Source organism: Dreissena polymorpha, chromosome 4 (assembly GCF_020536995.1).
Source record: "Dreissena polymorpha isolate Duluth1 chromosome 4, UMN_Dpol_1.0, whole genome shotgun sequence".
NCBI classification, from domain to species: domain Eukaryota; kingdom Metazoa; phylum Mollusca; class Bivalvia; order Myida; family Dreissenidae; genus Dreissena; species Dreissena polymorpha.
Window position 1 is genome coordinate 16260825 of NC_068358.1, and position 26584 is coordinate 16287408.

General features: G+C 34.9%; 1 protein-coding gene across 2 annotated transcripts; it reads right to left on the reverse strand.

Moving 5' to 3' along the window:
* Positions 1-12432: 12432 nt before the first annotated feature.
* LOC127876002 (proline-rich transmembrane protein 2-like) lies at positions 12433-20131 on the reverse strand. Of its 2 annotated transcripts, none has more exons than XM_052420824.1 (4): positions 17906-18032; positions 15516-15697; positions 14905-15036; positions 12433-14429 (listed from the first exon to the last, which is right to left on the reverse strand). In XM_052420824.1, exons 1-4 carry the CDS (start codon positions 17949-17951, stop codon positions 14250-14252), a joined length of 540 nt encoding a protein of 179 aa, XP_052276784.1. In that variant the 5' UTR covers positions 17952-18032; the 3' UTR covers positions 12433-14249. The 2 variants fall into 2 exon arrangements, with proteins under 2 accessions (XP_052276784.1, XP_052276785.1); XM_052420825.1 differs by lacking the exon at positions 17906-18032 and adding an exon at positions 19794-20131 and having other exon boundaries at positions 12439-14429.
* Between the last annotated feature and the right edge of the window lie 6453 nt (positions 20132-26584).

Genomic DNA, 26584 nt, shown 5'->3' on the forward strand with positions numbered 1-26584 from the left:
GGCGATATATCCGAGGACTTTCATTCTTAGTACACGATTTGGGACCGAGGGGACCAATAGAACGACTGTCGTCTCGATGCTCGCAAATATTACGCCAAAAGTGTTGCAACTTGATCTTTTTTGCAGCCGCTAAAGAAAAACTTTGTTTTACAAAATAAAATACACCCATGTATTGCAATATTTGTTTTAAATGTCCAACCTACATATGCAATTATTTTCATTGATAGGTTGTACCATTTGGTGACTTTTTTATTTATTTTTTAAGTAAGAAAATGTCAGATCCTTTCTCGGTTTTAATGACCAGTAACAAGTAACACGCCGAAGTTTGCGTAACAATTGCCCTGTGTATGCGTACAGAATTCACATATTTTTCTCGCTCGTATATTTTGGGACCTTGAAATATAGTTCCAACAACGTTGACGTCAGTGCGACGTTGCTGATGTCACCGTAAAAGGAGACTGCACTGAAAGCAGCGGACCGGTGCGCTAGTTTATTGAAAAGCTTTATCGAGATGCCTTAAGTTTTGTTTTCAATTTAAAGACCTATGCGCGTATCTTACTAGCGTGTTTTTGGTTTATGTTGAAACATCGATAACTCGCTTTCTTGTTCGCGCAGGGTAAAGGTATATCCGAAAACCATCATCATTGGAAAATGTATAGGGTTCAAGAGCACCTAAAAAAGGGACATGGTCTCGGTGACGACCACTCCTCCGCCAAAGTAAGCGCACCTGATTCTTGTTTCTTATTCAGCCACGAGGTAAGTCTATTATCATTTAAAAATAGTCTTTTAAATATATTGCAATAATTTTGTTTGATATGTAGTAATTTTTGTTCTTTTTAATTAATGTTTAAGTAAGGCAAGGCATTTGATTTTCATGTGTATGTAGTACCTGTTTGTTAAATATAATGTATAATTAGTCAGAAAATGCCAGTTTGTTATTATCGTCTTTTGTTTTTTAGTGTTGATTGTCAAATAAAGTATACTTAATGCAGAAATGTGACAGACCACATGATTAAATCAAGCTTTACTTTCACACAAAACATCTAAAATAGTGAAATATCCGAAAGTGATCGTCCGAACTAAACGCTTCTGACAAAGGAACAAACTTTATACCAGTTCCAGATTCGGAGGCCAAAATTTCGTATACTTAAATTCTGATTATAGATTTCTAGCTTTGCGGGGTTTTATATTCGTCATTATTGGTTATGTTCAATGTAACATTTTACATTTTCGTCTCTGACACAGTTTTGAAGTTTTTTCGGCCCTAACTATTGGCCAAGACAACGTTATACTTGAATACTAGGCATTTTAAGATATTTCTCTTTGTTCTCAGCACCTAACCATAAAGGCAAGACTGCACCGGACGCAGCGGTCAAGGTGCCTCTGATAGAATGGAAAGTTTATGTATATATAACTACATAAATAATCTGACAAGTTATTTCGTTATCGCGATACTTGGATACCGGGAATCGCTATGTAACGAATGTTTCCCCATTTAGGAAGTCTGACAATAACAACATGTTATGTATTAATTATTTGAAAGTTCATTCATGTATCATGCTTGTGTAGTGCGACAAACAATCACCATGCCTTTCAAATATCACATATAAACAGTTTTCCATATTTGCGCTGGCCACACTTGATACAATCCTATCTTTGTGTATGACACGATGCAGGCTGTCAACCTAGTCTGCTCCATGATCGTATCAGCTAATCAGCGCTCATGCAGCCAAATACACGCCTTTATGTTGACGTGAATACAATCCTTGAACTTTTCGGAGATCAATACTGACCAATATCAAACATTGTATCAATTTGTTTTAATTTGGAATATTTTATCAAAAGTGTTAAACCAAAAGTAAAATACTTCAACGTTCTCTTCCTCATGTTTGTTTAATTCAGTTATCAAGCATTAAAGCGAACGTTTTTGGAGAGGATGATGCGGCGTTGTATATTAAGAACAACAGTCGCCTGTTTTTTTTATCAATCCAAATTATTTAAATAAAATTATTTAGAACTGTTTATTTGTATGAATAATGTGTTTACATCACATTTACAAATTCAAATCCAATCCAATCCCCAAATCACTGTACATAACATGTGTGTTCAAAACTATCTTTGCACATGTTCAAATCTAAAAAAATCAAACTATCGTCAGTTTTCTTTATAGTTATATGTCGACGCAACCTTATGATATGTACATATTTGAGATATGTGTTGTATATTCGTGTGTTTGTTTTTAGATTTTTTTTAGAAATTTAGCACTTACTTTCATTACACGCTATCCCTGTCCATCCATCTTTACAGACCCCATTTCCACATGCACCCGTAATACCATGGCATGGACCCAGACGGCAATGACATTGCTTGGGACAGTTTACGCTGAAAGTTCCGAGTCGACAGCCTGAAAACAAAAACGTGAAAATATTGTCAACTTGAGAGGCTTGCAATTGGTTTTACACTAAAATAGAATGGTAAAATTACCAGTTATACCTTAATTCAAAATCGTGTTTCAAATATCAATGCATGTATTAAGCACGCCTGAACACAAACACGTGACGATTCGTGTAACACGATTGACATGTGTTTCGTTTAACAACAAAATAAAAACAAGCTGTAAATTACGTTAATTCCAAATCGTGTGTCCAAGAACATAATTGCTTAACTTAAGCAACCGTCTCTGTGTAAGTTTTGTCTTCCATATCCACACAATTAAAACAAATTAACTTTTTAATGTCCAGTACGTGTTATGTGCATTAATCAAAATTAATACTTATACTACTGTACCTTATGAATGTGTTCGAAAATGTATTTGACATTTATGAATTTAACATGGTCCGTCTGTTGACATATTTAAGAGAATGATATGCGGACGCTACATACCTTATTTCAATATATGAGATATTTGTTTGATTTGTGCGTGTATGTTTTATTAATATAATTTGACAACTTACTTTCATTACACGCTATTCCTTTCCATCCGTCTTTACAGCCATCATTTCCACATGCACCCGTAACATTGTCGCATGGGTCTTCACGGCAATAGAATTGCTTGGAACAGTTAACGTTGCAACTTCCGACAGGGCAATCTGAGGAAAAAAAACGTGTTCATGATTTAATAGTAAATTTATGTATACGATGAGTGCAACTCAGAGATTTTGCAACACATTTCCATTATACCACGAAAATAAGTCAATGTGTGTCATTTATTTCCATGTTTGTTAAAGGTTTCAAATACATCAATTGTATTTTATAGGAATAACGATTTATGTTTTTTTTATTGATTCTTTAAGAGGATTAATTATTTCATTTTGCGATCAACAAAATATACGCCTAATGTTTGCAGTAGTTGAGTAACCAATATTACTTGAATTAATAATCTTTCCAGAAACAACTGTTATGCTTGCGGTAGACATAAGAGTTTCCATTGTAGTTAGGCAGGAATGATAATGGACACGGATAGTTATGTAAAAAATTGTTATATGCAATCACCGGAGCAGTTGTCCATAAAATGCGAGGTTATTCTAAGGATACGCGCTCTTAACAATCAGCGTGAAAGTACGTTCGTTGCTTGTCGGTATATAATTATTTCACAAAATACCAAAATATAGATATTGGTTTTCCCCCTAACCCGTACAAACTGTATTGTTCGTGTAGGACTTAACCTTTTTGTCGCAATTGTCGCGTTTGAAATACATTGTTCATCATCAAGCGATTCTTCCCGAAGGCCCATTGACAAAGCGGCATGTTGAACAAAGGCATTCGAAATAAAATAAATGTAACACTAACATGCATATTCGTTGAATTGATATCCCCCGCCAATATGCTTCTGGACACAAAAGTGTTATATTTGACACTAAAAAAAGCATTTTGTCAAGATACAAAGGACCATAACTCAGTTATTATCAGATGGTGTACAATGCCATTTGGCGTGCATCATCCTATTATCCATATATATATACTCATAGCAAGTTTCAATGAAATTCGCCAAAGCACTTTCAAGATATGGCTCCGGACGGACCGACGGACGGAAAGACGGACGGACGGACAACGCCAAAACAATATCCCTCCGCCTATGGCGGGGGATAATAAAAATGACCTAAATGAAAACTTTTTTTCCGTCAGTTACATGAAATAAAACAATAAAAATGAACGACTTCATATTCATTCTAAATAATTACCGTAAACTTTGTAAGTACGCGAATATTCATGTGACAGAAATGTTGTTTGTACCAAAGGCTTAGTTTATTTCTACTTATAGTAAATAAATTATACTACAGTGGATCATTGTGCAATGATTTGCAACTTAGCTAAATCTGTTAAAAATAAAGATTCAGCAATGTTTGCCAATTAAATTGATACTGAGAATATCAAACACCTTTCACGATTCTGTAAAAGGTAAAAGACTTTCAGGGCCGGTTTGAGGATACGTTATTTAGCTCTACATAGTAAAATATAATTGATAAATATAGCATTATTTAAAACTCAACGTCTCAACACGCCTGTTTAAAACACAAATCATCCAAAATAGAACAAGTGCTTAAACATTATACACGGTCTAAATAAAAAATGCGTATAACATGTTATATTCATAGCGTAATGTGACTTATTATTTCAACAGGCTTTAAACCATGTGTATTGCTTCTAGTGAACAAACACGTATATGTACTAATACATTGTATATCTGTTTCAAAAATGTACATTTACCCCCATTGCTGAAGATGTTGATCCGCCAATCAGCGCCACATTTCTGGCTTATGTCGCCCGGACAAATAGCATAACACTCTGACTCTGGCCTTCGGGTTGCATTATGAAGCGTATTACCACAAAAGCAATCCATCAATGCCTGATTGCAATCAGAAACAATACGAATAAGAGTTTGGCAATATTGAAGATACCAACTTGATATTTGGCATGCATGTGTATCTCATGGAGCCGCACATTTTGAGTGGTGAAAGGTCAAGGTCATCCTTCAAGGTCAAAGGTCAAAAAAATCAAAGCGGCGCAGAAGGGGACATAGTGTTTCTAACAAACAACTTTTTCTTGTCCTGTGATGGTTTATTGTCGAATAACCCACAGTAAGTTGTATAGATGCGTGTTATCAAATCACTCGTGCTTCGCACTCGTGATTTAATTCCTACGCATCTATACTCCTTACTGTGGGTTATTCGACAACAAACCATGATAAAAAATAGTATTTCTTAAATAAACACTTGAACGCTCGTTATTGAACGACAACAAGCGATAATGGCCACCGACATTTAATTTTCGACGCATATTCTAGCTAAAACTTAGCGCGACAATACGACATTCCAAATAATCGCTTCCGAGTGTCGTATAAAGTTCAGGGTCGTGTGTCGACCTCAAAAGTCGACAGAAGATACTCGATGTGGCAAATACCGGATTGCGTATATTGAAAACGTGAAAGACGGCCCAATTATTAGATAAAGTGTAATGTAAATCATATTTACATTATGTACACACGTTGTCAGTAAAAATGGATTTTAATAATATCAATTATGCATGTATGAATTGTAAAAATAAATCTGTACAGACTCTCAGCGTTGCGATTGAATAATTTCAGTGTTTGATTTAATAAGCGATGCATGATTTTGATTTATCTAGTGATTTTAATTTGAAATCGCTTGTTTTTTAATAAAAAAATATTGCTTTTATACTTCATACTAAAGCTATATAAATATATAGTATTTAATAATAGAAATTTGTTAAATAAATATAATCAGGTTAGTTAATACCGTCTCTGTAAATTACCGCCGGTCTGCTTTATTTACACGAACAGAGGCTGCAGCTGTCTGACCAATTATCTGTATGAACCGCACCTTGGGCTAAGCGGGCTTCAAGTGTCATCTTAGATTAGCCCGAGCGGTCCACACTTCAAGTGTCATCTCAGATTAGCCCGAGCGGTCCACACTTCAAGTGTCATCTCAGATTAGCCCGAGCGGTCCACACTTCAAGTGTCATCTCAGATAAGCCCGAGCGGTCCACACTTCAAGTGTCATCTCAGATTAGCCCGAGCGGTCCACACTTCAAGTGTCATCTCAGATAGCCCGAGCGGTCCACACTTCAAGTGTCATCTCAGATTAGCCCGAGCGGTCCACACTTCAAGTGTCATCTCAGATTAGCCCGAGCGGTCCACACTTCAAGTGTCATCTCAGATTAGCCCGAGCGGTCCACACTTCAAGTGTCATCTCAGATTAGCCCGAGCGGTCCACACTTCAAGTGTCATCTCAGATTAGCCCGAGCGGTCCACACTTCAAGTGTCATCTAAGATTAGCCCGAACGGTCCACACATGCTAATCAGAGACGACACATTCAGCATAAACTGAATGAAAACTAAAAAGTGACTTTCTTAAAACGAAAAATACCATAAAAGCTAAACACGTTAATTGACAACGCGTTTAAAAAAAATTAGAATATGGTATATTTAGCAGCGAAATGAACGATAAAAAACCATATGAGTACAAAAACGATGCAAACATGACATTTAACAAGGCAAAAAAAGTGTGTTACCGGGTAAATTCGAACCCGAAGTCCAGTTATAATTAATGTCAAATACCTTACCGGCTTTTTACATCATGCAAATATATTATTCGAACTGTCACGTAAACGATATTGTTCCAGTGCTACAAATAAAATAATGGCACAAGTTTTATTCTGTCCATGGTAAACAGGAAACAAATTCAAAATGTTGTTTTTTTTAAACAACGTTCTCCCACTCAATAAAACATGAATGTGCAAGTATATGAGCATCGTTCTGGGAAGAATTTACTCAATAAATGTGCTTTAATTAAGTTTCATCCGAGATAAGTCTGTGGAGTCCGATTTCCGTTATAATGAAATGTTTGGTTTGAATGAAGTCTCCACTAAAGGAAAATCCATTTTAAAAGGAGGGCGTCGTCTCCGATTAGCCTGTGCGGATTCCAGAGGCTAATATGCACCGCGACCTAACGCAAATGCATTTAACACAGTTTTTCAAGAACGAGGCTTATAAAGTACTAGTTCATGCGCTTAAAAAAGGAATTACTTACGTAAAATACATACCGTATGAAACTCAATTCTAAACAAGTACGGGGCCCTTAAATTTCTTTCAGTTTATCGATATTTTATCTAATAAAGTCGAGATTTTAGGTGAATAAATGCACACTTTACATGAAGATGAACATACATCTGTAACTACTTCAAAAGATGTTTAGCTCATTAAAGAAATACGTAAGCTTTAATTCATTTTCTCACGTTTAAATCAATCAAAGGGGTTTTCTTTGTGTTTATGTAGATATATTCAATAATCTTTTACGATATATCTACAAATACTTTTTTGGATGCGTCTTGTGCAATCGTTATTTTCCACATCACGTGCTATACTTTTTATGCCTAAATAGCGGCGCTTTATGAAAAGCGCACGTTAACGCGTATTACAATCTCTTATCCGTGTTATGTTAACATCAAAATAAAGATAGTTTTATGTTACAATTATTACAGAAAAATTATTTCCAAATGTTTAGACCAACATCTTATGTTAAACTTAGTGATCCTTAGAAATCAGCGGTGTAAGTGTTCACTCCATGTTGCCATGGAGCGATGTTAACAATCGTGAAAGAGTTTACCGTACTCCCTTAGTAATTCACAAAATAAGTATCTATACAAACTTTAAATTGTCAAAACACTTACAGTTAAAGAAACATTACATCGTGCATGGAGAAAGTGATCAACATGTAACTTAAGTGTACATTACAAACGGTGTTCCTTTATGTGCATAACAATTAATTTGGTTAAATCGCAATATTTAAATTCACTGTCAACAGTTCGAAATTATATACGAAGGCACATATCCTTAACGAAAAAATATTTTTTTCTGCATATTTCTTCGAAACTTACATGGAAACCGAAAATATATAAGTGAGGGAAACCAGCGTTCATATTTCATTTAGCAATTGCTTGTCGACAAATTGTCAAGATGTAGTTAGTTGTGCCGAACTACATATGTTTGTTTTCTGTTTAAGTCGTTTTACAGAATTTGAAACCCAAACGTGCTTTTAAATGAAACAGGTAAAATGGTAAGTACAAGGAATAAATCAAATGAACATAAATATTTTTAATAATTTTACAGTGGTTATAAAGATGCTTCGTAAACCTAGCCCTTGAACAAAATGAACACGTGCTGGTACTTCTACACCATTTAAAGCAGCATAGGTCTCAAACGGGTACCCAACAACAAATCGGATTAGCAGCTCGAAAAATACCCGCGGATCCAGGCCAAATATTTGCCCAACGGTCCCGGTTCTGGTGGTTAATTCATAAAAGTGAAGACGTAGGCCCCATACCTCAAGCAACACATCCAGTTAATGAGACTAAACACTTTCTTCAAATGTATTTTGAAATCAAATACTGATAACACGAGAATCTCTTGTCACTTGGTCCTTACATATATGCACACAATAACAGAGTTCATTGTTGCATATTATATTGGCTAGTGAAATATTCTAGCCAAGTTCTATTGTTGCTTAGGACGCCCATTCGAATTCGAACATAAATAGTTTATCAGAATAATGTGCACTGAAAAATACTTTAGAATACTTTAGACTCCCATATGTGGTCTAAAATGTCGCAATGAACATTAAAAGTCGCTTTCCCGATCGTTTGTATGTCGAAATCCCAATTTACAGGGGAAAGGGGTTGGTTTATTAAGCAATCCCAATTAGAGGGATGCCCGATCGTGTGTATTTCGCAATCGCAATGTCAGGGCTTGGTCATGATTACATTATGTACTTAGCGGTTCATCTGTTGTATTCAAACACTTACATTGTGTTTGCTTTCAAAAACGCAATATAATGGTTGTTTTTGTATATAATGTAAACTCTTCGTATAACAAAAGCTATGTATAAATTTAACTTCTCATTTCAACAACCGTTTTTTAAATTTCAAACATATTTCATAGACGGTCCTAATAAAGACGAGAATGAGTTTAAAAGTTCATTTTTACTGTAAACCCTCCGCTCTGTTAACAAATTTATTCATGCAGTACAAACGTGCAACACGGCACGTAGTCTTTATTTATAAATATACAGTTTCGTCACCACTGCGTGTTAAACAGGTAAACGGGCTAATTAATAAAGCAAGTGTTGATAAACAGTTCCCGGCCAAGTAGAAGTATCGGTGTTTTAATTTGGAACGCTATCTCCTAAATTGAGATAATTAAACAGGCATATCGACGAACGAGTCTTCAATAGACGCAGATTCTTGCATTTTGAAGCAATCAAATTGAAGTATATTTTATATCGATAAAACATTTTCTCCAGTGCGTAACTTAGGCCAACAAAATCCTAATGAGCGTTTCAACATCAATGATATAGCCACGAGTTCCATTGTAATGACCAAGCGATGCTACTTACATCCCACCCATTGTATTTATAACAGCCTCTTTTTATTACAAAGACCCAAAAGGGACGTGTATCTTATCTCAATTTCATTCATTTTACTTAAAGGCACCTCTTCATATCTTTGTAAATTAAAAAAAATGAAAACACATGAATACTTTTAGATATGAAAATTTCCGTTGTATGCATGATATTTGCGAGTAAACAGTAATACTGAACATTTACCATGTATTCAATTATCATTTACATGTATCTTTTGACGATTTTAAAACTAACAATTATTAAGCGTTACATACGCGAAACGTTTTAATAAGTTGAAGATTTCTGTTGTTGTCGTTATATTTTGTTATGATCGCTAATATAACGTATATAATACACCACTGTTTATGTGAGCAGGGCTGGCCGAGTGGTTGAAGTGCTATGCTTTATAACTTCAGGGGTCAGTGGTCGAGCTCTGTTACGAATTGCTTTTTTCTTTCATTAATTTTATTCTTAATACTGGAGCTACTTGGCTACAATTTTTACATTTATCAATTTAAAGCATTTAATGACAAATTTCAATACATGCCAAAATCTGTGAACAAGTCCCTTGAAATCAATGATTAAGTAAGAAAAGCATAATAGCAGCTCGATTTAAATATTTCTTTTACGTTAGCTACTGATATAAGACTGGATTAGCTGTTTCGATCCCTTAAGTTGATATAATAATTCGACGAAGTTGAGCGGAAATAACAAACTCCTCATTATTCTGTGGTATACTTATAATGTTTAAAATGTATACAACAGACACATTAACCAGCTCAAAAATTGATTAGCGCTTCCCTGTCAAATATTATCGGCAAATGATCTAGATCAAATAACATATGCTTTGGTGTTAACATATGTTGATTATCTGCCCAAAAATGTCAATATCAATAGGATATTTAAGATTTGGATCTAAGTGCAATTATTTTTTCCGGCAATTTAAATCGGAACCCATTGAATACAATTCCTTTCATATTTCACACTTAAAACATGCGTGAAAATAATCCTCATTATTCCAATTGAATACAACTTACAGGTACTGTAATAATAATCATTAAGTAATTTTGAAATGTCTTTTACGTCTTATTAGATGATTTTCAATCAGTTTTCCAGATAACTTGACTGTTTACTTTAAAGTTCGTTGTTTTTTTATTACTGTAAAAGATTATGCACATAATGTTTTTTCTGTATTGGAAAGATATTAAAAATGTTCATGGAAGCAAACTGCTTTTACACACTTGAATATTCAAAACAATCACTACGACTATAAACTCAAATACTATCTTAAAACATGAATAAAAAGCCCGGTCTCCAATGGATTTTCTGCAAATTTCTTAAAAGTGTTTTTGAAACATCTTGTTTGTCTTTGTGGTTAGAAGTATTAATTAGGCACATACTATAGGGTCACTCTCAGAAATATGGAATAATAGCATGTATCCAAAGGAGGGAAAGCCAAAAGAAAAAATGGCGACTTTTGACTTGTTAAGCACAGTATATAAACTTGCATCAGAAACGATAGCTTACATAATTAAGTTATTCGTAAACTAAAAAATGACCAAACTGGTTTTAAAGGTGGGTATGGGGTATAATAATATTATAATTTGATATTATGCGATATACTGAGTGCTACCAGTCCCTTACCAACAACGCATTACGCCCGGTTTTCCCAGATCGCGGCTCAATTTTGATGACTTACTATTTTAAAGTACGTTCCATATCATAAGATTATGTTTAACACAGTAGTTTTATTATTTAAGTTTTGCATAAATTTGTGTTTCTTTTATTTTTAATCTTGAAATGACGTCTGTTTGTAAGTTTTTGTCTTAGCAGATGTATACTGACAAACAAACTATATTCATGCTACTCGTGGGAATGTTTGGTGTTGATTGCGCAAGAGTATCTCTTCTACACCGCCTCTTATTATTGTAATATCCGCATGTTTAAATGTATTCGTGTATCTGTTTATTTCCGTATACGTTGCAGAAGTACTTGGCTGTTAATGTGATCAACCCGTCAAGACAGAAACGGATTGATAAACCACATATGTCGTTGAGTCCAAACTAAATATACTGAGTCGTCCCTATGGAGCGGAAGTATTTAGGTTTTGAGTTTAAAACAAAGTCTGAATATCTGACATTTCTAGACCTCATACAGAGTTAACGTGGTTAATGATTTAAAAGAAGCTTCATGATACCTGCATAGTATCCTGAAACCTTTCATCTATTATAAGTAGTTTCGGTCAAGCTGGCATTCCCCATACTTTCATGGCTATACAAGATACGGGCCGTGCTCTGTGAAAAAAGGGGTTTAATGCATGCTCGTAAAGTGCAGTCCGCACAGGTTAATCAGGGACGACACTTTCCGCCTGTATGGTATATTTCGTTTAGAGAAAGTCTCTTCTTACCAAAATCCAACATAGGCGGAAAGTGTCTTCCCTGATAAGCCTGTGCGGACTGCACAGGCTTATCTAGGACGATACTTTACGCACATGCATTAAACCCCCTTTTTTCACAGAGCACGAGTCATATACAAGTTAACGTTGTTTTGTGTGAGTGAAAGCAGACCATTAATCATATCAATGAGATTAACGAACATTGAGCAGACTTGTGCCAAGAATGTTGCATTTTATATCCATACGATTCGGAGCTGTATCACAACCATAAACTAGAAAGGTTAAACGAAACATATTAATAAAGTGTTGTCAATACACAAAATGATATTGACTGCTATAAAAGCCGATATCCATATTTTCAATCACTACGCCGATACCAACATGTTCTCGTATTATATGAAGAACAAACACAATGTTTAATATATTGTTTGAGCATTCATAATACTGTAACAAGTTTGTATGACCTTTATTCTTTTTTGATGTTCGTGAAATTATGACTGTTTTGTAAAATGTACAATTGTAGTTAACTTTTAAGAAATTCACAGTGAAAAAAAAAGATTTCCAGCACAACGCCGGTACCTATAAATAAACCAAAATTTGTTACAGAGGCACATGGCCTACAAGACGAATTTACATTGTGCGCAAATTTAATATAAGATCCAACTTTTTCTATTTTGCTCAGTTAACAATTTTAAAAAAAAAGCAATAGTTCCATGCAATAAATCGTACATACAGGTGGAATAAATTGTCAAAATGGTTTTGTATCTATTTCAACAGTTTATTACAAACATAAAAATACATATATAATAAACGTGAAAAAACATATATTATAAAAGAATCATGACATTCACTCTGAGATAAAAGAAGAAAAAATAAATTATATCCAATTGTATTGATGGTACATATGCAAATTATCTAAACTTGTGTATGTAATAAAATTCAATGACATACATTGAGCAATCAGAACAGTATAAACTAAATGTCATTAGCTTTTATATGCAGGTGTCTGAAAGGTTTTAATATTATACTACGAAATTAAAGCTAGTATATAATATTTTGCTACAAATATTGTTTTAATTGAAATTCTAGTATTTTACAAAATGATCAACATGTAAAGTTTCTCGCAAATATAAAAAATAGAAAACAATATTCCAGCACATGTATATAATAAACGCATGTATAAAGTGTTATGACGAAATACTATGTACACATTATGATGAAAAATCATCATTTATTTGTATATTATCAAGGCTGGGTGAGACAGCAACATTTTATAATGTTGTATTTTCAAAAACGAGGTAAACCAAAGCTACGCTCCTAGCATTAATAACATTTCGACACTGTAAAAAGGCATCAAAAATAGAAAAGCTAGATTTTTCACTTGAGACGAATAATTTCATGTTTTAAAATTTTACACGCTCGCAATTGTATTATGTATTGTTTTCTAAATACAAAAAAGTGAAACCTCAGCTGCACCATTTGTTTAGCACAAAGATCTTCATTTATTGCAAATCTCAAATTGCCAATATGGCCTGATAATGCACAAAACAGGTACTGTGTTCACTGCACTGGATTGGTCTGTGCGAGTTGGGAGGTGGGAGTTACACCGTTTGTGTAGTTCCATTCACCCTTTCTTAGCCCTGAGATAATCACACCTCATTAGAATGTAAAAAAAAATAAAAATAGCAAAAATATAAATAAAATTGCTATAAAAAAGGAAACATTTCAATAACATTACTACCACTAATAATATTTACAAAAGGATTTCGTGCAAATCATAGAGAACACAAGCTTAGGCGGCACGTTTGGATGAAACAAAAAGTCGTCATAACACATCGTCATAGACAATATATATTTAGAGACAAAGTATGAAATATTTTAATGTTAAGATCATCGAATCAAGATTTCTCGAATTAGTCGCAATTATGGTTGTAAAAATCCAGACATACATGTGTTATGTATATTCATATTTAGCTGTATGGAAATTAATCAAACGAAATGGAAACATGCAATTACATCTATTGTAAAAATTGTAAACTTGTATTGTGCTCAAAATACGACGACATTGAGATATTGTAAGTTAGACATAAGCTTTTATCGGGTTTTTAAATACAAATACATGAAATAAAGTTCTCGTGTTATAAAAAATTTACAGTTAAACTCTTCAAAACCCAATAAAAAGTATGTCTTAAATATTTTTCAACACGACATGCAATATAAACTAAAATAAACAAACATCGCAGGAAAATACTATGCATTATTTCGTCAATCGTTATTAAACACAATCTGTTTATGCATACACACCCGATCAAATTTTAAAGTAAATTGTAACGTGCAGTTCCAAAATCCAGACATATTATAAAACAGTAATAGCACTATGAAAACTATAATCGAAACTATTCACTATCTTCTCCCCAACACATCTCGGAGAAGTCATCTTAGCAGTTTCCATAGGTACAATGCCTGGTGGTTACTCTGGATAAATTGTATGCGTACACCGCGATGACTGCGGCGATCCAGATCACTCCAATCACAATACTGCTGATCATAAGGTTCCGGGCAGTCACCGAATACCGCTTGGCGTTCGTGATATCACCACTATTAAGCGCATTCTTTGACTATAAAAATAAATAAATTACGCATTTAAAATAAAATATTAGGCACGAATGATTCAAATTCAACTGTTTGTATGGAATGTAACTACTTTATTGTCATAAAAACATTATTCAGATCCAACATGTCCTAGATTTATTCCTTTGTTATGTCTCTTTCTTGGCAATCTAAAGCTTAATTAGCTATCCTTGATATTTGGATATTCATACGGCCTTTGATAGTATTGAACGAATAAAAAACTTATAACTCCTGTTTTAATAAATAGGCAATATCTTGCTGAATGTTGTTTTAGTAGGACTTTTGGTTTTTGGAAATGCATAAAACAGCTAGGCAAGTAAGATATCTGTGGTGTTTGCGCTTATCATCCTGGCAATTAAACGTATTCAATGATGTAAGGAATGTTAAGTATATTATCATGTTGTAATGTATTTTTCAAGCGTTAAATTAAAAAAAACTTGAGTTCAAAAGATGCATAATTACCTGCATTGCAAAATAGATAGCGGCGGCCCCAGTTGGCCAGAAGCAACACAAACAAGCAATTATCGAAGGCACCATAAAGTCTGTAGGTCGCTGCCCTACCGGTACCGACGACGGCTGTGGCTGGGCTAAAACCTAGATGAACATTTAAAAAGGATACTACACAAATTTCAACACTTGAACCATTCAAACTTAGTACCATTGGAAACTATAAAATTGTGATAATTTGAAATTACAATATTGAACGTTTTATAAACAGCTCAACTAAGAGTTTGATTATAACAAAAATAACAAAAGTGTGGGCTCTGAAAAGTTCAAAATAACTTACATAAGAGATATTTTAAGGCGCAAAACATTCTTATGACATCTACATGCCCTTTGAAAAGAACTGTGTCTTACCATTACTTGCCCTGTTTAAAGAAAGACAATTAAGAAATGCCCTGTCTTAATAACTTTTAATACCGCAATATCACCTTGGTAAAGAATTGTTTAAATAATTGACTACGATGTTATTATCGTGATATGCCTTCTTATAAAAAAAACAACCTCGACCTGCTCCTGTGAAATAACTGCAATAGTCATGACCTGAAGTGTGGAAAGCGGTATAAACTTACCACGACATGCCCTTGTGCGCCGCCATAGCCCTGTTGAACGTGGCCAGCTTGTTGCTGGTAGCCTTGTGGCTGTCCGTAATAAACGTGCTGCTGAGTGTAGGCCGGTGGTTGCGGCTGCTGCAGCTGCTGAGGTGGAGATTGTTCCCAATATCTCGACTTTTCGCTCGGTATGTTGTCAACGCCTGCAACAATAATGATACACCTACAGTTATTTGTTTGTATTAGTTTCATTTAAGCATGTCAGCAGATGGGAGTATTCAGTTACCTCATATAAATACTCAATATAAACATATGAGCCACCTTCTTAGAAAGTCGGGCTTAATAAGTAAGCGTAATTTATTTCTTAACAATTTTCAACATAATGAAAAAAAGTATTTCAAAGGTTATGAAATATTTGCCATGGAGCGATGTTAACAATCGTGAAAGAATTGACTCCATTAGTAATTCACAAAATAAGTTTATTTATACACATTTTAAATTGTCTACACACTTTAAATTAAAGTAACATTATATCGTTCATGGAGAAAGTGCTAAAAATGTGACTTACGTGTACATTTAAAAAACAAAATGTGATTCTTTATGTGCATGACAATTAACAAATTTGGTTAAATCGCAATGTATAAATTCGCTGTCAACAATTCAACATTATATACGAAGGAACATTTCCTTAACGACGAATTATTTTATATGCATATGTCTTCGAAACTTACATCGCAACTGAAACTATATAAGTGAGGGAAAAACGTCTTCATATTCCATTAAGCAATTTCTTGTCGACAAATCGTCAAAATGTAGTTAGTTATGCCGCACTATACTTTTTGTTTTCTGTTTCGAGTCATTAAAGACGATTTGAAACGCAAATATGCTTTTAAATGAAACAGCTAAAATGTTACGTACAAGGAATATACCAAATTTACACAACTGTTATTTGATTTCACAGTGCTTATAAAGCTGCTTCGTAAACGGGTACCCGACAACGAATCGGATTCACGGGTCGAAAAATACCCGCGGATCCGGGCCAAATATTTGCCAAACGATACCGGGTCTGGTCGTTAATTCACGAAAGTGAAGACGTATGTCCCATATCTCAAACAAAACATCGAGTTAATGAGACTAAACACGTTCTGAAAAAGTTTTGTGATATATATTAACGAAGACACGAGAATCTGTAGTCACTTGGTCCTTACCAATATGCACAAACTTTTAGCGTCAATAGTAGCCTAGAATATTGGCTAGTAAAATAGTCAAGCTAAGTACTCTATTTGACTTTTGACGCCTATTGGAAATTGGGCCTGATGTAGTTTATTATAATATTTGCCCTAGAAAAGATTTAAGACTCCGGAAGTCTTCCATATGTGGTCTAAGACGGCTGTTGACCATCCTCATGGTGGTAAATCAGAATTTACGGAGAATTCCCCGATCGCGTGTGCGTCGTTATTAAAACTAGTTTTCCCTATTTAAATTGATCGTGTGTATGTCGCAATTGCACGTAAAGGGGGATTTCCCGATCGTGTGTATGTCGAAATCCCAATTTACAGAGGGGGATTCTTGTTTATGTAGCACTAAGAATTTACATAGGATTGTCCGATCGTGTTTATTTCGCAATTGCAATGCGAGGGCATGGTAATGCGTACATGGTCTATACAACGATTCATTATATCTATTGGTAAGTTATGAGAGTAAGTACGGAATCCGTATAGTGCCATCTATAATCTCGGCCTTCTTTCATCAAGGGCGACACACGAGGCGATACACGTTATTTTGCGCGACAAACGAAGCCACACATATTTTGCGCGATACACGAAGCGACGCGCGAGAATGTACCACGAAAAATCGCCCTGTTGTAGGAAGCTCAAAAGGCGATATATCGTGGTAAATATCGCGTGTCGCTTCGTGTTTCGCGCAAAATATCGTGTGTCGCTTCGTGTATCGAGCAAAATATTGTGTCTCGCGTTCAAAGGGCGACACACATTACACGAAGCGACACACGATATTTTGCGCGACACATGAAGCGATACACGATATTTTATACTTTCAAATATCGCCCATATTATCCGAATCTCGTGTATCGCGGTCTAATTTCAGATCGCGACAAACGACACACGAAGCGATACTCGATATTTTGCGCGATACACGAAGCGACACGTGATATTTCGACTGTTCAAATATCGCTGTAATAATATCGCCTGTCGACTCTCGCGTTTTCAAAAAAATCAAGGGAGACAAAAAGGGTATATTTTTACGTCATCAAGCATGTGCATCAAGCATGGACGCAGACTCTCACTGTAACACCGTTTAAAAAACGCACGTAGTCCATATAATCGTTGTCCATATAATCGTTGTAAATAATGAAAACCAATAATCCAACAAAAGCTGTGTATAAGCTTTACTTCTCATTCCAACATAAGTCTTTTTTGTTAAAAACATTGTAAACATGTTTCATAGTCGGTCCTTATAAGACGTGTCTGATGTTAAAGTCTATTTTTACTATTAACTGTACGCTGTGTAAACAAATTTATTCATCAAGTACATACAACTTGCAAAACTGCACGTAGTCTTTATAAATAGACATAATTTGCGTCATCGCTTATTGTTAAACAGGTAAACATGCCAGTGTTGGTAACAGTTCACGGCAAAGTAGGAGGACCGGTGTTTTCATTGGGAGCGCTATCTTTGTATTACATGATAGATCTAACCTACACACATTCCGTTGAAATCCGGTTATAAATATAGCCGATCTCAAAATGAGAAAATATGTCTAGATCAAATTACCTATGCTTTGATATTTACATACGTTTATTATCTGCACTAAAATGTCAATATATATAGGATACTTAAGCAATAGGATTTTAACCTTTCTAACGCAATGATTTACATATAATATGTTCGCATTACTTTCTGGTATAAGCCTTTGTGAAATTATTTATTCAGGCAATTTGAATTGAAAGCCGTTGAATTACTTTTCTAACATATTTTACACTCAAAACATTAAAGTGGGTATGCACGATTTTTATATGTGTTAAATTGTAATATTCTGATCAAAATATGTTACAATAACACAAAATAGGCAAGAAAAAGTATACTTTGAAGACGAATTTTATAAAATGCAGCAAAGGCAAATTAGCGCCCCAAGCCGATTGTGACGATGATATTTCGTACATATTTTCCTACAATAACCGAAGCATTCGTCTTTTTATTAGGTTCGGAGTTAGTGTTTGTGTGACGTATGATTAGATATCGTAGCAGGAAATTAAAATGATCCGTAAAAAAATTGTATCTTTGTGTCGTATGAACGAATCTGCACTAAAACTAAATTAAGATTCACATCGTACATGCATCGTACATGCATGCTGGCGAATTCGACTGCACAGACATTTTACACATTTTATTTAAATTCATAAATATTTGACATAATCGTGCACACCCAATTTAAAAATAGTTTCATTATTCGAATAGAATCAAATTTACATGTACTGTAGTAATAAACATTAAGCAATTTTGAAATGACTTAAGTCTTATTAGATGATCTTAAATCAGTAGTTCAGATATATTAACTGTTAAGTTTGTTGTTGGTTAATGTTTATTTCTTTACAATCAGATTGTGCACAAAATGTTTTTCTGCATTGGAAACATCTCCAACACAAAATTAAGAGCTTAATTTGTATGCAATTAATGTCTTCATATGATATAAAAATATGTCGTTGATTAATTTTCTGATTGCCCAAAATAAAAAGAGTACCAATATGATCAGCAAAGAGACTACTCAGACCCTATACCATATTATATATTTCATGTTTGTCATAAGCAGTACTAATACTGTATCCATGCTATAACACCGTATGGGTTATTTATTGCATATAATATAATCGATGCAACGTTGTTATTTTGTTTTTGTTTTGTTGCCGTTGTTGTTGTTTTTTTCAAAGAAAAAAAAAACAGTTTCAAAATATAATCCATATACTCATCAGTCATCACCCACCACAGCAATATACAAGTAAGAGATTGTGTTTATTACAAACTTGTGTCCAGTCAATAACTATTCATAATGAATTGTGGTCATACATACATATGGTAACATTGATGTTGTTGTTCAAATTCATTATAGTATTTAATTTAGTATATTTTTTATGATTATGCAACATGTTGGAAACTGTATGTTAAATAAGTATAATTAAATGCAGCAATACACTATTAAATGTGAAAATTTTTATTTTAAAAATAAATAAGTAAATTTCATCTTAGGCAAGTTTAAGCTATAATATAGTTAGCAAAGCTTACCGGCTTTTTCCATCATGAACGTTTGTGTTACAAAATCCTAAACTTACAATTTTGTCGCAACTTAACAATATAACGTAACGGCGGTATATTTATACTTTATTGACAAACGGGAACATGTTGAAATACACGCACTCTACATTAGCCATTTCAAACCAGTTTATTTATTAAACCGCACTTGCGTCATTGAACGAATTATTACAATCCAATAGTTTAAGCATATTTTACAGAAAACATATCACGTAAACAATAATTTAACTCGTTTGATACTGAAAATCCGTCCAGAGCATTTAAACGTTTTTTAAACAGTTGAGTGTGGCACTTTATAGTTCTATGGAAATTAAAAACAAATGTGTGGACTTAAATTTCGTGATAATTTTTTTCTTGGTGAATTTTTTATTGAGAATAGATGATGTTGAAAATTCCATTTGTAATCGGTTGCTGTACTCGAACACTTAGTAGTTGGTATGCATGAAAACACTCGAGCTGTCTTAGCTAAACAAAATTATAGATAAATCTTAAAATACATGTCTTAGAATTGACGCAATGCATATGTCAAAAAGGCGAAAACAATATCTTCTAACATCACGATATAAAGTTTAATGTTTTAAATGACATGTACAGCTACACCGATACTTCTACACGTGGGAGCCAAACTAACTTTGAGAGATTTATGATGTATAGCAGACATATACATGCACTTATATCAATGTTTTGACTTTTGATCGGTTGTGCTCCAAGACTATCGAAACATATTTAAAGGAGAGAGAATATTCACCATAATTTGCGGGTCAAATAAGGCCTACAATACACCTTGCGCGAGTTCTGCCTTCCGGCACGCACCACCGAGATTCATCCCAGCGTAACAACTACTTTCATCAGCGAGATACTCGATCAAATATGTTGATAAGAACTTGAGCGTGGGCGTTTTCGGGAAATTAATCTGTAATTTGCGATGAATTACAGGTTTATGTGAATACACATGTACATTTAGATATATTTCTTTCGTTGCATTTAATACTTTATATTTAAATAGTAATTTGCTCCACACGTGTATATGATATTTACCCTCTTTATATAATTATTTGACATTACTTACATCGAGCGTGAGTGTAGATTGCGTTTAATACTTCATGTTTTGTCTCAATAAACCAGTTTCACAATACTACCGCTGTTGCTATTTTTAGATATCAGGTGACGAATCGAACGAGGCTGAACGTGTTTATTTTTTTTAGAGGAGAATATCGATGATTATAAGCTAAAATAAATCAGCAAGCGAACAACTAAGGTTAAGAGCAAGTTTTGCATGCCACTTTTGCCGATGACCCTTAACCTGATCACCGCCGCATGCGCACGGAGAAATAATTCGCGGCGTTGTTTCAGTTCTTGAACTATAATAATTTACAAATTGACACATAATATGAATATCGTGTTAAATAACATAATTTTGAAAGGATCGTGTATTATTAAAAAGTAAGAAAACATTTTTTAGCTAACCGTGTCGCGGAAGAGTTAATTTATGAATGATTCAAATAGTCCACAAGTGGTATTTGTTTGCAGCACAGTTCATTCCAAATCTGATGCTATTAATAGATATGGGAAAATAAAACCACTTCGGAATGTCGAGATTGCATTATAGGGATAATACATGTTTTCGAGGGCATGATCATCTGCGGGCGCTCGAAAAATCAGTTCCTGCCCGAGTGCGCAGCACGAGGGCAGGAACGGATTTTGAGAGCGCCCGCAGATGATCATGTCCGAGAAAATGTGTATTTTCGCTATTATTGCATAAACAAATCACACATACCAAACTAATTTTAAATAACATTGAAAACAATGTGTTTTGTTCATTCGACATCGACAAAATAATTCGATTATTTCAATACAGTTCAAGGTTGTGTTTTACATATGCCTCACTCGGTCATCATCCGAAATGACGAGGCTTTAAATTCGGATAGGCAGTTTTCGATTTAAAATGTGTTTAAACAGTGGATTAATGCAAAGTTGAAATGCAGCCGCGCAAAGTAAGAAATGAGGAATAATTTTGGAATTTACAGCAAGAACGTTGAAGGTCCATAAACACTTCCATTTACAGCAGTCTTTTGAAAGTGTTGAGTAAATAACCATAACTTCATTGACGTTGCCAATAAAATAAAGCTGTTGTCAAGAGAGTGCAGATGGTATAACTTGAAAAGTGGATTGAAATAGTCATTATCCCTCCATGCATGAGGAAACTGGTGCTTATTCAGTTCCCCATTTATGCTTGGAAAGTCGTCGAAGGCTGGAGAAGGGAGGTAACTGCGTGTGGACCAGATTATGGATATGAAAAACACATAACAGGACTTGAACGGCACGTGAATCGCACTGTTAATACACGATTTCTCCCGTTCAAGCCCTCCTTTTGCCAAGTTTCTGCACCCCGCCAGAGGGCATTATAGATAGAGTTTATGCAATAATACACTATCAAGCGTCTTTTGCGTAACCTCGTTGATAGCGCTTGAGTGACTGGTAGTACAGCGGGGGGATCTGATACGGCTGGGAAATCTGCAGCAGGTCTTCTACATGAACTTTGAAATTCACACATACACTTGCGCAGATGAGGCTATTTGTTACCAACCTTAATAACAGCCGTTTCTTTATCAAATCAACGGAAGAAAAACGGAAAAATCAAGCAAAAATATTAAAAGCAAATCGTTTTATTGTTATATTCATATGAATTCCATTTCATAATTGTTGGGGAAATTTGTTACAATCGGAAATAATTTATAAATTTTCGCTAAAACTCATCTTCGATATTATTGTGTGTGTATGATAAATTTAAATAATACTTCGCATTTTGACTCGGAACTAAATCGTCCGGGGAAGACAAAATGGACTATCGATAAGACGGAAATCGTTTCTTGATCTAACCACAAATGTTTGCCGTACTCTTTAGTCGGTATGGGAGTCGTTCTTGTAAGACTGAAATGCTATCGAAATTTGCCAGTTTACTATAAATAACACAGTTTTACTTACATTTTCTATCGAAAAGTATTGTGATAAGATGTTCCATTTATAAGAAACAAATATATTTTTATAGATCCGTGTCATGCGAAAATGGGTCGAATGTAATATGCGGCAGCGTAGATATGGTCCAGCCTGAGCATCTCGAAGTAGGTCAGGAGATACCTGCGTAATTTAAAGCGGACGGCGCAGCTCCTGACCAGACTGCCCAACTGCACAGACAGGGTTTAGCTACGCTAGCCAACGCGCCATAAGACCCATTTTCGCATGACGCGGCTAGAAAAGTATGATTTGAATGGGTCGAAAGAAAACTGCATGTCGAAAGAAAACTGCATGCTTATCAAATATTTGAATACCATATATTAAACTCATAATAAGCAAATTGAGGGTCACAAATGATGTAATCTCCAATAGTATAATTTTTATTAACAAACATTTACGTGTGGTTTGAATACACGTGCAATTAATTACACAAATTTAAGCAGTGAATATGCGAAAAACAAGTGACAAAAAGCAGCAACAACAATTTAAATCTTTTTGATCAATTTAATTATTGAAAGCGTATTTTTGTTATTTTATTTCAAAGTCAGAATATTTTATTTTAGCGTTTGCGATCGACAAAATCGCCAAAAGCAATTCAATCTGTCAGCTCGCGATTAAATTTGAAAATGTAAAAGAAAATGGCGATTGCCAAAAAAATCAAGGTAACTGTAAAAATGATATAGAGAATAATAGGTTAGTGTTGATTATAGATCAGGTTTATCATGTGAGGCTTAAAAAAACAAAAAGCACGAGCCTTGACCACTTTTATCCCACTTTTTTATTCAGTAAACCTTTTTATTTTAACAAAATTAGTTTTCATGAGTGTTTGTTCTACTTTGATAATGACTGTAGTGTAACCAAGGTCAGTGTATAACTCCGCGTTCCAAAAATTACGCTGTTCAAATTGTCATTTTTAAAAATCAGAATATCGTTCTGTGACAAAGAGTCGTGCGTTATTAATAGCAATTTTATTAAGATTAGATTGCAAATCTAAAAGTTTTATAACATCAATATAACATTTAGTTGTTATATACATGGGACTACATTTGTATACAACGTAGCCTAACATCACACACAATTCGAAATTCAAACTATCAACTAGAACACGAGGTGCAAAATATTTGCTTCTTTGTTATAGTAGGTTATTTCGTGACGAAATAACAATAACAACTTGTATTCAATCTTATTATATACATTAAAATTAAAATGTGGAAAGTGGCACCAAAGATGTGTGAGGCAAAGTTGTTCAAACGAGAGAAAGACATTTGCTGGTGAAGTGACTGGGTGGGGCGAACATCAAGATCAACTTGTTCAACGGTAGACAGTGGTTGTGTAGGCTGCATTTCGGCCATAGTTTCAGTGCATGAAGGTGAACAAGAGGAAGCTGTTGGGTTGTTACATTTACTGGACTGAGCAAGAATGTTGGAACACTTTTGCTGCTGTTCAACAGATATGGTGGAATAATTAGTTATGGACTGGACATTTTTGTGCCCTGTTATGCCCATGATTTCATTGGGTGGAATGTTTGCATTTCGAAGATTTTGGACCAGGAATTTGCGAACTGAGTGGTTTGTTATTCTCTTGTGCTCGGGAAAGCCGGCGTCTTTTGTCATTGCCTTCAGCATCTGGCCTAGCTTGTTGAAACCCAATTGTTGACGCAAGACCCACTGGGATGCAGTGTCAATTGATCTGAATAAAAATCAGATGGACGCATATTCGAGTACAGTTTGTAAATTAACACAATTTACAACTGTTTAAAGATCGCCTTTTTTGTTGTAACACGCAAAAATGGCCAGGGAGTTTATTCGACTCGTCTCGATGTGAAACATATAGAATGTATAAATCATTGCTTGAACCAGAAAAATATCTTTCGATTAAAATACCATTCTTCTATAGAAAAGCATTTGCAAAGTTCAGATGTTCCAACCACAAGTTTCTCATTGAAACTGGACGACATCTTGGCATAGAGCATGGTCTTCGATATTGTATACATTGTCTTAATGTAGAAAACACACGTGTCATTGAAAACGAATTTCATGTATTTTTGTATTGTTCTGAATTTCACGAAGAACGTAACATTCACCTTTTTTCTTGGTATACAGAAAACAGAGAAGAAATAGATTTTATTAATCTGATGAAAACAAATAATGATCTGACATTGAAGGAAATTGTATTATTTATATATATGTTAGTGCCAAAAGTTTAAACATAAAACTATTCACAACACATGCATGTAAAATATGACATGTCTGTATATTGTATTTTGGGCCGGTGGCCTTTATTTACAAAATAAATGGTCTTGTCTTGTCTTGTCCCTTGTGAGTGCAAATTGGGCTCCAGTCCCTGTCATGACTGAACATCCATAGCAATGTCGTTTCAGGTACCTGTCAACACTAGCAATGATGCCTCGGAGGGAGCTTGGTTCAAATTGTGCCATTCGACTTTTTAAGGGACAACAGGAAAGTGGCCAAATACTCATCAAGAAGAGTTGGTTCTATGTGGTGGATTTCTTTTGATTCAGTTTTTGACATTAGAAACCTTTTAAATGTGTTTCTGTCAGACAAGGTCTTCGCTACAGTCTTTTTATTTTCATTTTGGACAATGAAAACACCAACATCAGTGAGGTTAATATCTAAGAACTCTTTATTGTCATGCATGTCTGGAATAGGATTTAAAGTTGGGGGGATGGCATTGCTACTGGATGGTGCATCAGAACCAAAGTTACTACTGGGGCTGGTTTCATTCTCAATTGTCAATTCAATTTCATTTGTAAACAAAATAGATGGATCAAATCCATATTGTTTTTGGAACTGGCTTAGTGTTAATTCCATTGTTCCAGTTGCTTGTTGCTCATTTTCATTATTTAATTCATCCCAAGTTAATGAGAAATTGACTTTGTTAAATTCGTCAGACATTGTGAGGGGTTACAATTTCGCAGACGATTGTGTTCTATAGTCAAAGGGGAGCAACTCGAACTGACTCCGTCAAAGGGGAGCAACAACAACAGAACCTATTTGCAAAATAGTGTTAAATTTACCTAATACTTGAAGTTTAATGACAATATTTGTTCTACTTTTATTTGTGTTAAGGTCATTAAGATAGACACACATTTGAGATTATTTTTATTATTGATGCACTTGGCAAATACAGGTGACGAGGTGCGTGGGAAAAAAGTAGTCCCGGTTCGGCAGTTGATGACGTCATTTCGTGCCGTTGATTATAGCCGAAATTTAATAAACAAGGCTTTAATCAACCGAATTCGCTGTAAAAGTGGGATAAATAGTATTCATTAGTTTAACTGAGCTCGGCCAGCAGCTGGAGCATGCACGTCTCGATCGGAGCGAGACTCACTCGCAGAAGATTTCCTTGAAGACTACGAGGAATCGCCAAGCGGAATGATAATTGTACGAAGGTCGCTAGTGGTTTGATCGCCTGAGGAAGGTCAGATATGGGAACTTCCTCGGGCGGCTCTGTTAATTAAGCGAGTACAGTCATCCCTCGACCCGGACGTCCTCTCTGCTGACTTCGCTGACTCCCAGAACTAGGAAGGATCGGTAAGCGGAATGGTAATTGTACGTGGGTGGATAGTGGTTTCACTACATCGTCGGATGAGGGACGGGACAAGCGGAGGTGGCATCGTAGAGGACGGGCGTGGCGGACCTTGAGCAGAGATAACCCTTTTGTCGTCTCAATCAGACGATAAACCACAAAATGTATTTAAATGGCTTCGTTTCTTAACGCTGCCTGAA